General features: G+C 35.5%; 2 protein-coding genes across 2 annotated transcripts; one reads left to right on the top strand and one right to left on the bottom strand.

Moving 5' to 3' along the window:
* Positions 1-1,066: 1,066 nt before the first annotated feature.
* On the top strand, positions 1,067-3,092 carry LOC114740956 (RNA exonuclease 4-like). Its single transcript, XM_028929214.1, has 7 exons — positions 1,067-1,152; positions 1,297-1,448; positions 1,542-1,669; positions 1,761-1,969; positions 2,051-2,257; positions 2,362-2,442; positions 2,534-3,092. The coding sequence occupies exons 1-7, from the start codon at positions 1,118-1,120 to the stop codon at positions 2,769-2,771; spliced, it is 1,050 nt and encodes a 349-aa protein (XP_028785047.1). The 5' UTR covers positions 1,067-1,117; the 3' UTR covers positions 2,772-3,092.
* A 6,547-nt stretch (positions 3,093-9,639) lies between these two features.
* Positions 9,640-11,610, bottom strand: LOC114740943 (2-methylene-furan-3-one reductase-like). The gene is made up of 4 exons (XM_028929199.1): positions 11,248-11,610; positions 10,617-10,940; positions 10,302-10,461; positions 9,640-10,219 (listed from the first exon to the last, which is right to left on the bottom strand). The coding sequence occupies exons 1-4, from the start codon at positions 11,464-11,466 to the stop codon at positions 9,954-9,956; spliced, it is 969 nt and encodes a 322-aa protein (XP_028785032.1). The 5' UTR covers positions 11,467-11,610; the 3' UTR covers positions 9,640-9,953.
* Between the last annotated feature and the right edge of the window lie 1,166 nt (positions 11,611-12,776).

Below are 12,776 nucleotides of genomic sequence, written 5' to 3'. Positions count from 1 at the left end.
ATACGAATACGATGAGTAAGGAGTAAAGATCTTAATTATGATCTTGTCTCTCCACTTCCACGCATCTTAGCCCCTGCGTCGTAAGGTTCCCTATTCTTCATCGTCTTTAAGAACCTATACTTTCAACTTTAATTTCAATCCCCGAGTACGTTGCTGTGTCTTCTGCATTACAGTCTGTTTCCTTCGATCCCTGGACGCATTTAGGATTATCTTCTGATTCGAAGCTGTTGGAATTCCAGTACGGAGTTGCAGATGTTACTATAGTCAACGTTTGATGCAAGTAAAGGAGAGTAAAAGGAATAGACAAATCCTTGTTAACATATTTCAGCATCAAGCACTAAGGTGGACAATCTCAGAATCACAATAACCTTGTGGTTAGAACATTACGTATGCTTGAATGTTCCTCCAAGTCAAAGGCCATAACACGAAGAAAGGCCTAGTCCCATGCATGAATGATCATGATTTTGTCATCTTGCTTCAGTAAGGCATATATACTTCTAATGCCACTATATATCCCCATGTGTCAGGGTATGGTTTTCTCGGTCAAATTCTCGCGTGGGACAACAGAAGAAGAGAACGTGCGAGACAGATCAAATCACCATATGATTCTCGATGCGTTTGGGTTACTCTCTGTATTATTAACAGGAGTTTGCTCAACCCTAGCTATCACACAGACAAGGAAATGCACAAACAAGACAATTTAATTTAGACTCAGCAGCAACCATGAAAGGCATATTAAAGCCACGTGGGATGGCAAGAGTCAGAGAAAGCAGCGAGAGAAGATATTCGAATTGAAAGAATGGACCCTGTCATATGGAATATGGATCGTAACGAATGTTCAAAGTCAGCTGCTAATGATACAAGCCCAACGATCAGGTAAAAAGGGAAGGGAAAAGGTATAATAAAAATCGGGTAGAGAGGAACAAAAGGACAAATCCATAATATAATGCGGTATAATACCCAGAGAGGAATCGCTGGTACATGCAACTTGGAGCGATTCTGCCATCTTCCACTTCTTATAAATACCACTCCCCCTCCTTTCCTTAACCTCAAGTCCTCTCTTTAAGATATCTACGCCTTTCCTGAGCAGTATAGATTTCATAGCAAACAAACAAACATGGACAGCAGAATCGACCACGGGGAAACTCACAGGTTCGTTCTCTCACTCGATCTAATGCGGAAATGCCCTTGCATGCCGCACAATACACATACACAGAGTTAGCACATATCAGATAAATCATCATAAATAGTAATTATAGTATTTAGGCACTAGTAACAGAGAATTAATTGGGACAGGAACAAGTGTGCGGCATGCTTTAGGCAGTTCAACAAGTTGGAGCACTTAGTGGAGCACATGAGGATCTCATATCATTCGGTTCACGAACCCACCTGCGGCATTTGCGGGAAACACTGCAGATCATTTGAGTCTCTAAGGGAACACCTTATCGGTAATCTTCTTCAATTCTCTATTTTTCTAGCCAAACTGTGTATCATTCAAGAAAATATCTAGATTGTGAGACAAAAAATTTCCGCTATTCCAGGTCCATTGCCAAAACAGGAATGCAGAGATATTTTTGCCAACCGAGGATGCAAGTTTTGCTTAAAGGTCCTTGACAGCCCCTACGCTCGAAGGATCCACCAAGAAAGATGCCAACTTTCTGCAAACACTGTACCAATCCCTCACTTAGCATAACTGCAGAATTTGCAATATGTTCTTCCTCGGTGCTGACTGTTTGTGCAAATTCTTCCACCCTTTGTAGGGACTAATTGGACGCTTTTCAAACCTGGGTATTCGTGATAATTTGACTATTGGAAGAGGGCCACAGGTAGTTGCACTTGCTTGCAAAATGGTCGGAGGTGGCAGTGATGGCTCACTGGATCTCTGTGCAAGAGTCTGCATAATTGATGAACAAGAAAACATCATATTCCATTCTTACGTGAAGCCCCCAATTCCTGTCACAAACTACAGGTTCGACACACAGTTGAAATCTCTAATCATATATATACTTACAGCGGATGCGCTAAACTAGGCCGCTAAAACTTTTGACAGGTATGAGAAAACAGGTATTCGACCAGAATACCTGAGGGATGCAATGACGACGAGGCAAGTGCAGAGGAAGATTCAGGACTTCCTCTGCAACGGGGAACCCTTGTGGAAGGTCCGACCAAAATGTGGGAGAGCCAGGATTCTAGTAGGCCATGGGTTAGATCATGACCTGGAGTCTTTGCAAGTGGAATATCGAGCAGAAATGATCAGGTAGTAAATACTAAAATTATTTGAGGACATATGCTCTAGTAATTGTTAAATAATACCGAAAAATTTTAAATTCATATTGACCAAATGTTCTGTGTCATCATCAGGGACACAGAAAAATACCCTCCATTGATGAAGACGAGCAAGCTGAGCAACTCACTCAAGTATTTGACACAAGCATATCTGGGGCAAGTATCTTTAATAAAAGAGAAAACTTTTTGATTCCCCCTTGTGTGTGAAGAGAACGAAGCTAATTAGCTTGAGTTTAAATATGTGCAGGTATGACATTCAGACAGGGATACAGGATCCGTATGAGGATTGCGTGGCAACGATGAGGCTGTACATGAGGATGAGATCCCAACCACACAAAAAGGAGGAGCGCCCTTTGGCTTCAGATCCTCAAAATAAGAATAACTTTGCTTCGTGGAGGCAAAGAGAGCTGGAAAGAATGACCCCAGAACAAATGCTGGCAATCTCCAGGTCTGACTATTACTGCTGGTGCCTCGACTCCGTCTAGTTCTGCTTCCAAACAAGATCTCAATTATGCTCGTGCACATCAGATGATCATCGCTCTCAACTATTATTATACATTCTATTTCTATTAGCTAGGGAATAAAATAAAATGAAAAAAAAATAGTCAAGCAAAGAAGAGCCCTCAATCCCACTGGGCATTAAGAAGTTTTAGTTAGTAATCTTCATCAGATATCATGGGACTTATGGAGCAGCTTGCACTGCACGGATATGGGATACTAGGTTTCATAGTATGAACTACGCTACATGGAATATGTAAGACAAATCAATAAACAATATATATATAGCAGTATGATTTGATTATTTATTTAATGAGGCACTTCATGTTTACTGCTCGTTGATTGTGCTTGGATTCCATGCATATAAAATATCTTATCTGGATGATGTAAGTGTGCGAATTAATGAGCACTGATATACATACACTCGTTAACCAAAACAAAAGGACCCATGATTTAATTTTTAAACCCCTTTGTTTAATTTCGTCGTATTTTCAGCTGACCACTTTGATTATGAATTTGACTTGAGATTTTGCTCCTCCTCAGTCATCACATGGTGCATTGTCAATTTTTCAAACATGAACTAATGAGGGAAAGATGAGGCTTATAATAGTGTTAAACGTGGACTGTGGAATGCGATTTGAATAGTGTAGTCTAAAATTTAAATTCTTATGATGTAGGAAAAATTGAGAAATATTATCTTCATGAGAATCTCACTGTCTGGGAAGTGGGAACAACAATCGATAGGTAAAAATATTGCAAGTCTGAAAAAGTAATACAGAAATTTCTCACCGTTAAGACATTTAACGACGATAAAATTTCTCACCGCAAGGATATTGTATCCTAAAACAATTGGTGATCAAGATTTTTGAAAATGTCTTATTGGGAAGTTTGATTACCACGGGCCGTCATGCCTTCCAATATTTTACGTTAGCACTCGGCAGTGAATTCGAATTGCTATAAACTACTATCTTCTAGTACTTAATATAAAAGTTTGTTTAAATTTTATTTTGATCTTAAATATAAAATTTTAATTCATTTTGTTTTTTATATTTATCTATTTTTTCTCAAAGTGGTCCTTGTAATAATGGTAGTTTTAACCAATATACTTGATTAACAAGGATATTTTAGAAAATATAACATATATTTATTATAAATAACGAACTTAACTAATTTCATTAATTTACTTAAATTAGTCAGTTAGCTCTTATATTAAGGACCGAAAATAGTATAAATCTCCAGTTATAGATATAAGAGTTATGTAACTAATTTTAGGATATTAAAAAAGTTAGTTAAACTAGATATTTGTAATAAATGTATGTTAGCTTTTCTAAATTACAAACTAACACTCTCTAATAATGTGTATTGATACTATCTCTTGGTGGAAACCCTTACAATCAATAGAGATACTTTGAAGAAAACATTACAATTTGAGAGACAAAATGAATCGAGGTATTATATTTAGCAACAAATTTAACTCCAAATTAGATATTATATCATGGATCAGATGTAGTGTTATTTATGCATACACTTGTGTGCATAAATGATTTTAAATAAATAATTATTATTGAAAAAAGAATATGATTAAGAGGTGATAAAAAGGATGAATTATTCTAAAAAAATAAGTTCATAAATTAATTACTGGGAAAGCTCTGAAATTTACTAGTCTCGGTTTGACAGTGGAACCATGAGTATTTACCATTTAAATTTATAACTAAAAAGAAATTTAACATTATTTACCATTTAGACGACACAATAAATTTACCTGTGAATCAACGAATATTTAGTTCTCGTGGTTATTTGAAAAAAAAAATTCGTGGATCTGATCCTTGAACATAATATAATTCCCCGTAAAATATTTGGATGTCAAAAATGAATTCTTTAATCACAAAACAACAACCAGAGAGTCTTTAAAACTAAAAACAAAGGATCTAAACAAAATAACTAACCAACCAGCCAAATGCAAATTTAGCCTCCATGCATCTAATTTTGATCATTGCTCTGTCGACGAGGTTCCTTCATTAAAGCTCAAAAGACCACAGCCATGAACAGGTGTCCACCGGTGGGGTGCCAGGGCACCGTTGGACGCTGCAACAGCTCTACTTTACCTACTAACCTGAGTATTATGAACTTGAAAGGATTGAAAAAATTATTTTTAATATTTTTTAAAATGAAGAAAGATATTCTGCGGGGATATTGGGATCGGAGGCTGGAGCTGGGAGAGTGCCCAAATGAGGAATCCGATATGGGCCTCCCCACGGTCAAAAAGGTCTTTTCTGACAAATTCTCATTCCATGTACGTGTTCCAATCCCAAGTCAACGTCTGGGCATAGAAATTAAAGTTGCACTTGCCCCTCCAATCACAGCCTCCTAAGTTCCAATGTACCCCCATCATTATCAAGTTCAAGTACCTTATCTCCATATTCCCAAATCCCAAACACTTTCCCCCCTCATTGTTATTAAACCCTCCATTGTTCATTCATTTATTTTCAACCTGCAACTTGCGCGGTCGCCTCCACTGCCCCGTTCTGTTTCCTTTTCCCTGTGCCACTTTAGTTTAGGATTCCTCTTATCTCAATCCCAGCGGAATTCCCATGCATATATACTTCCACGTGTTGGTGCACTTCAGGAAAAGCAAGAAAAGCCTTACATTTTGTTTTTGGAGAAAATGTTGAGTTAATTTTTTAAAACATATTTCTTTAATTATTCGTATTAAAAACTACACAGTTGATAGAAATTCTCCCCTTAATATGAGTGAAGAGATGAAAGGATAGAGTCAGAATTAGAATATATGGAGGGAATGTGCAGAGATCGCAGCATAGGAATGTTGAAAGCGAGCATCAAATTATCTGCGGTAAAAACACAGAAGCATGGTTCCACGGCCAAATGTAGTACTCTCAGTCGTTACGCCAATCGTCTGTTGACTCAACTCGGACCGCTTCCTTTATTTTTTTAATAGGCGCAGATAAACTCTCGTATCTTGTTGTCGACATTTTCAGACACTGAAATATGTGGGTACTTCTCTGAACAACAATTCAAACCCTAGTCTCTTCTGCGGTTCTGCTGGATCCAACCTTTAGCCTTTCTTGTTGTTCCACAAATACCAAAAAAAAACTCGGAAAAGACCACGTGTTAGAACCTAATTACTACTCTCTCCGCTCCTATTTATAAGCTTCAAATTGCGAAGGAGGTGTGATCTATTTTATAAGTTTTAATTTGATGTTTGTCTTAATATGTAATGTACCTTTTCTAATTTTATCCTTAATTGTTCATTCTCTCTCTTTTACCATAATCTATGTTATCACATTTTTTCACACATTTTTTTTTTTTCTCATTTATTGTAAAGACACATATAGAAACAAAAATATATTTACAACCTATTTATTATTTTTAACTAATTTTAACTAATTGTTTGTTATTCGTGAATTAACTATTTCAAACTCATAATATTGATAGGAGGAAGGACTAACATGCAACAAAATCTGAAAGTAGATTCAATCAGTTCGACTTTCTAATAAATCCTTTTTCCTTTTCACCTTTCATTTAATACTACCTCCAGTCGTTAATATAAAACATCATTTGATTTTTATTTTTATCACAAATATAAGATTCTAATCTATTTTTTTTATACAGTCCTTCTAATAATAGTAGTTCTAGCCAATAAACTTAACTAGCAAGGATATTTTAGGAAAGATAATACCTATTTATTACAAATAACTAATTTAATTATTTTTCTTAATTTACTCAAATCAGTTAACTAGTTCTTATATTTAGGATAAGAGGCAGCATGATTTATGCGAGAAGTCGATCCCCTTCCTTCTCCGAGATGATATGTATCCACCAAAGGAACGTATTAATTCAATTGTAGTTTAAAGTTAAAGCATTTAAATATTCCCACAAAGAACCGGGGGCCTTTACTATAGCCGAGCATATGAGGTGTCAAAAGCGAAACAATTAATTATATAATCATTAATAATTAATTATTATCGATGCTTTCAGATCTGAACGGATCGAACCGTCGTAAAATTGAGTTTTGACCGAGTAAAGACTAAAGACTGACACCATTATAAAACTGAAACCAGGGAGCTCATTTAAATAATTGCTCAAATAACCAAATGTGCCGCAAAAAAAAAAAAAGAAAGAAGGGAAAGCCCCATAATAACCATATTTTAATACGAGAATACCCATACTTATTAACGTAACCATGACAGGTGGCGTTTGGTTTAGGGTTTAAACCATTGGTTATTTATTACTTTTTTTTACTGAGTTATTATTTATTACTACCTCCGGTCCTTAATATAAGACCCCGTTTGACTTTTAGTTTGGTCCTAATTATAAGACCCCAATCCATTTTGTCTCTCATATTTATGTATTTTTTCTCAAGATAGTCCTTCTAATAATTATAGTTCTAACCAACACACTTAATTAGCAAGGATATTTTAGGAATGACAACACTTATTTGTTACAAATAACTGACTTAACTTACTTCCTTAATCTCCTCAAATTAATCAACTGGGTCTTATAATTAGGACTGGAGGTAGTATTACTTACCCCCTCACTTTGAGACCATAGCGAGAAGAAAAGAATTCTTATAGCTAACCTTATGAATGATGTTCTGACTGGAAAAAAAAAAAAAACCTTTCGAATGATGGAAATCAATGAGCTGTACAATTTTTTTTTGTTGAAAAATACACCAGAAAGAATATTTTCAAAAATTCCAGATTTTTTTAAGAAAAAATCTGCATAAAGGAGCTTTCAACCTTCAACCCTGAGATTCGCTATGTTTTCCATCACTCAAAGAAGTCCTGTTTGATAAGAAACATTAAAAATAAGAGACAGAAATTAGAATTATCATTGAAAAAAATTATTAAAATGGTATTTAACATCAGTAATTACTTGTTATATGAGATTAGGTAAACCCATAGAGATAGGATTAGGAAATACCACTTCCCCTCATAATATACTTTGATCCCACATATATGAGTGTAGCTAATCCTATATAACAAGTAATATCTCACACTAAATATTTTCTTAATAAATTTCTCAATCTCAATCTCAATCCCAATATGTATTCCTAATTTTGAATGTTTCTTACTAAATGGAACCAAACCAAAAGGATTAAGGGCGGCAGCGAGGACCTTATTAATGAGAACTCGATCGTCGTTAAGTTGAGATATCGGAGAGTTTGGATCAAACTTGAGAACCTCACTTGATTTCACTTATTCAGGGTACGCCCAAGCTTATATGGCCATGGAAACAAGGCCATGGAAGGAGAAATGAGAGAGAGTCGAATATCATTTGAATGAGTCCGCAACCCCGCATGCCCTGCTCAGCGAATTCCTGAAGAGCGCATGCGCATTCCCCAAACGGCGCGTTTGGGGAATGGAGCCCGCTCTTTCTTTTCTTTTTCTTTTTTTTTAAAAATAATTTTTATTTGTTGTTTTATTTAAGTTAAGTTGTATATAGTCTTTTAAAATATTTCTTAGCAGCATTCAGTTTTTTAAATCAATCAATATTTAATACCTCCAATATCTTAAAATATTTTTACAGTAAGATCCAGTATTTCAAATTAATTAATTAATATTTAGTGCCTTCAGTATTTTAAAATATTTTTCAATAATACTTAGTATCTGAATTAATTAATTTTTAGAGTATTCAGCATCCTAAAATATTTTTTTTAGTATCATATAGTTTTATAAATTAATTATTTTTTAAGTGTATCTAACACTCTGAAATACTTTTATAGTATGACCTAGTATCCCAAGTTAATTAGTTTTTAGTACATCTAGCGTCATGAACTATTTTCTAGGTAACACCCACTATCCCAAATTAATTATTTTTTCTGCATACAGCATCCTAAAGCATTTTTCTATAATACCCAACATCATAAATTAATTTTTAACGTATTCAACACCCTAAAGTATCTTTCTAATAATACTGACTAATTAAAAATTCTCTAATATACAATAAGTTAATTAATATAGGATATCCGGTGTTATTAAAAAATATTTCAAGATGATAAATTCACTTAAAAATAATTAATTTAAGATATTGATTAAAAATCATCTAATATACAAGAAGTAAGTTAATTTAGGATATCGGGTGTTACTGAAAAATATTTCAATATGATAAATTCAATTAAAAAATAATTGATTTAAGATATTAAGTGTTACTAAAAAAAGTATTTCGGAATACTTAATGCATTAAAATTTAGCTAATGTAAAATACTGAATGGTACTGCAACGATATTTAGAATGCTAAGTACAAGTTAAGTAAAATACTGAATGGTAATGCAACGATATTTAGAATGCTAAGTAAAAGTTAACTCAAATAAATTAAAAAAATTATCTAGAAAACAAAAAACAAAAGAAGAGAGAGGAGGGGGTGGGCATCTCATCCCAAAACGACAGTGTTTAGGGGATGAGCGTGCCTAGTGCTCAGAGATTCGCCGAGCACGGCACGCGGTTTCCATTTTTTTTCCATTTGAATCGACAAAACAGAGTGAGATACAGGGCCAAATTCAACACTGCCTTCCCCTGTCTTATATTTTATCGTAATGGGACGCGGAAGTTTTTTTTCCCCCTTCATGAAGCATCAATGTCATGCTACATTCGCTCAAGATCTTCCGATTCTAAATATAATATCTTTATGTAAGTGTATAACAGTTTTATATTTAGAATCGGAGAAGTATTATTTAAATAAAGAGGACTTGGACCCGTTCTTTCTTACACACATATATATTACGACCAACAATCATTCTGCTTCGAGTTTAGCGACCCATGCATGGTGAGTATCTAAACATGTATACAGCTGAAAAGTGAATCACGAAGCCCCAAGACCTCTTCTTCTCAGATCTTGACTCGGCAAATCACACCCCAGCACAGTGACAAAATCGCATAACTTTGTCAAATTCAGTTATTCCATTGAAGATGTCACATTCACCGAGCAATCATATAAAGGCAGTTGACGGATGGCATTAACCTAACGTAACAGTATCATACCAAGATAAAACCGCTTATACAGATACAATGTTTCAGCCATGATGTACATATAGAGATGCTGAGTAAAATCCACAGCAACTACATCATGAGCATATTTATTACCGAATTGCATCGTCTCCCTCGAACAAAAGGGCAACATATTCCACAATCTGGGGAGTGATGGACCGGAGTTCAGGGGATAGGGTAGACCACTACCTTTCCTGTGGCTCTATTGGTTTCTAGGTAGGCAAATGCTTCCTTTGTCTGGGAAAATGGAAACGGACTCTTAGGATCCAGTATGGACTTCACCTTGCCATTCTCAACGTGAGGTCTTAACTTTTCTAAATTAGACCCATCTGAAGTCAGTATAAATATGATTGCCGGTGGATTTCCGGGAGGTACTATTGTTACCACTTTGCCTCCTTCCTTAATAGCCTTCAATGCCCGTTCAGTCTCTCCTGCTCGTGATATTAAGAAAAATGTCTAATTCCTCGTCTATAAAGAATTTTACTATTTGTATAAATAGGCTCAAAATCTTACCTACTGTATCATAAACCACATCAAACTTTTCTGGTAGATCCTCATATTTGTCCTTTGTGTAGTCAATACGCAAATCAGCACCCAAGTTCCTCAACAACTCCAATTTTCCAGTGCTAGAAGTCGCTGCTATTTTCGACGCACCATAAACATGCTTGGCGAGCTGTATCAAACAAAAAATATTATGAACATTTAGTTCTCAATCAGTAATCATCGTACTTACAACATTACATCGAAGTAACAGATAAATAAAATATTTCAATTATTCAGCACTGCACCATCTTGTTTAACATGTCGGCGTATCAACAAAAATGGTACCTGGATAACAAAGGTTCCAACTCCGCCAGCACCTCCCAGAACAAGGATGGATTTTCCGGCAGAAAAGCCAGCACGCTCGAGCCCCTCATAAGCAGTCTCCATGGCTAAAGGAAAGGCAGCAGCCTCAGGAAAGCTCAGATTTGGAGGTTTGTGGGCCAACACTTTCTCTTCTACAGCGGTATACTCGGCCAGAGATCCAACCACCTTTGGGTGATCCAAAGCTTTCTCATTAATGTCACCATATACTTCATCCCCAGCCTTAAATTTCTTCACTTCACTCCCAACTTTTACCACCACTCCAGCAACATCATATCCAGGAACACACTGCACACATCCACCACACCCACAGCAACGAAAAAAAGGTGAAATCAATTTAGAAAAGTAAACAAACATATCAACGCATTGTTTTCAGGTTCTTGCCCACCCCCAAATTAAACTTCCCATCTATCTGCTAGGAAATCAACACAACGAGAGTAATAAAAATAAATAAATAAATAAATTGTTAACAAATGACGATCAAGCTGATTAACAAAATCGTAGAAGTGAGAACGGCCAGTCAGAAAATCACTTAAGAAGTGAGAGTTTGATGAAAACACAAATAAGAAAGAGGGGAAAGCTAAGAAAGGCTTACGGGTAAAGGAGAGTCAGTGTCCTTGAAAAAGCCAGCCATTCTCTTGTAATCAACGGGATTAAGGGAAGCGGCGGCGACTTTGAGGAGAACCTGGTCGTCCTTGAGGTGGGGTAAAGGAAAATTAGGGTCAAGGCGGAGAACATCAGAAGATTTACCATATTCAGAATAGACCCAGGCTTTCATGTGAGACGGTATGGCAGGAGTAGGAGCAGCAGCCATATGGATTGTATCTGAGAAGAATGGCGGTGAGGAGAGAAATGGCAGAGAATCAAACAGACCCTCTCTACAGGACGACTGAGGATTATCACCACAGAGACGGGGAGCAATGCAGATTCTAGACTGAAAATGAGTTGGTGAACGCTAGAAGCGCTCTCGGGTTATATTGTGCGATTCGAACACGCACGTTTTTCGCATTTTTGCTAAAATTCCTAATTATTTACACGTTATAAATATACACATGATGATTTCTTCCTATCATTGCAATGCGTAATATTCTCCATATTAAGTATTCACATGATTGAACAACTCTCTTGATTAACAACATATTTAAAAATTAGGTTATTAACAGTATACTATGATGTCGTGTGATTCATATAGCTAATTCTACCTAATGAAATAAGGTTTTATTGTTGTTGTAACTATTCAAATGATTTCTAATACCCAATCTTTGACCTCTCTCTCTTGGTTATCTCCTACTTGTTTTAATTTTTAAACAAATCTTAAAATATATGTACATGTATAATTGCTTAGTACTCGCTGCTTCATCGTATGAAACCAATCAATTTTTAAATTTTACTGTTAGTTATCCAAAACATTCCAAATAAATCGATATACTTAGTCATTAACATCAGCCACGCATCCTACGGGAGTTTACAATAGTTGTTAATGAAATTAAGTAAAAACCATGATTATGCTTTAATCATGGCAGAGCCTTCTCGCACACAAAGATAAAGCCAAAGATGGGTTTGGTGACGCACCATCGTCGGCATGTGGCCATGATGATTTCTGGACATAGCCCTCACTTGTGGGCCTGTGAAAATTTCAAATACGTTTTCCTTTTATTAAACGTGCCTTGTTTCGTACGTTTTTTAATAAAATTTTCAACCCGCATTGATCAAATCATAAGACTTTTCACTATGTTGCTGGCCTTAGTTTCTCAAATTATATGATTTTAATTATTAAGATATATAGCCTTGTTGTTATACGTAATTATTTGTTTTGACATCATTTTCGATATTTACTCACCGGAGGTCAAAGAATACCTTATTCTAGAAAAAAAAATAGAAATAACATTTTTAATTTTAATAATTAATTCAACTAAAAATGCCTGCAGGATGTGCAGAAATATTCAATTTATGTAATAAAAAAAGAAATATTCAATTTACAAAACATACATATGTTCGGTGAGTTAGTGGGTAAATAATAAGCTTGCAATGAAGAGTGGAAAACATTGTGGCCATTGATTTTATTTTAATAACTGAAGTTACCTTTTTACACGCACTAGTCACTAGATAAGAGATTGATAGATA

This window comes from Neltuma alba, unplaced genomic scaffold, assembly GCF_004799145.2.
Source record: "Neltuma alba isolate B1F8T4 unplaced genomic scaffold, ASM479914v2 tig00003207_pilon, whole genome shotgun sequence".
NCBI classification, from domain to species: domain Eukaryota; kingdom Viridiplantae; phylum Streptophyta; class Magnoliopsida; order Fabales; family Fabaceae; genus Neltuma; species Neltuma alba.
Note: the sequence above shows the minus strand (reverse complement) of the source record. Positions and strands in the feature narration are given on the sequence as shown.

What these genes read in the sequence shown, in the direction of transcription:
- LOC114740956 (XM_028929214.1), top strand. Translation starts at nt 1,118, where the DNA reads ATGGACAGCAGAATCGACCACGGGGAAACTCACAG. An exon ending in GCCAACTTTCTGCAAACACT is followed by an intron (nt 1,670 to 1,760) that starts GTACCAATCCCT and finishes CACCCTTTGTAG; the next exon opens with GGACTAATTGGACGCTTTTC. An exon ending in TATCGAGCAGAAATGATCAG is followed by an intron (nt 2,258 to 2,361) that starts GTAGTAAATACT and finishes TGTCATCATCAG; the next exon opens with GGACACAGAAAAATACCCTC.
- LOC114740943 (XM_028929199.1), bottom strand. Translation starts at nt 11,466, where the DNA reads ATGGCTGCTGCTCCTACTCCTGCCATACCGTCTCACATGAAAGCCTGG. An exon ending in TTGGAACCTTTGTTATCCAG is followed by an intron (nt 10,462 to 10,616) that starts GTACCATTTTTG and finishes TGTTTGATACAG; the next exon opens with CTCGCCAAGCATGTTTATGG. An exon ending in TGTGGTTTATGATACAGTAG is followed by an intron (nt 10,220 to 10,301) that starts GTAAGATTTTGA and finishes TATCACGAGCAG; the next exon opens with GAGAGACTGAACGGGCATTG.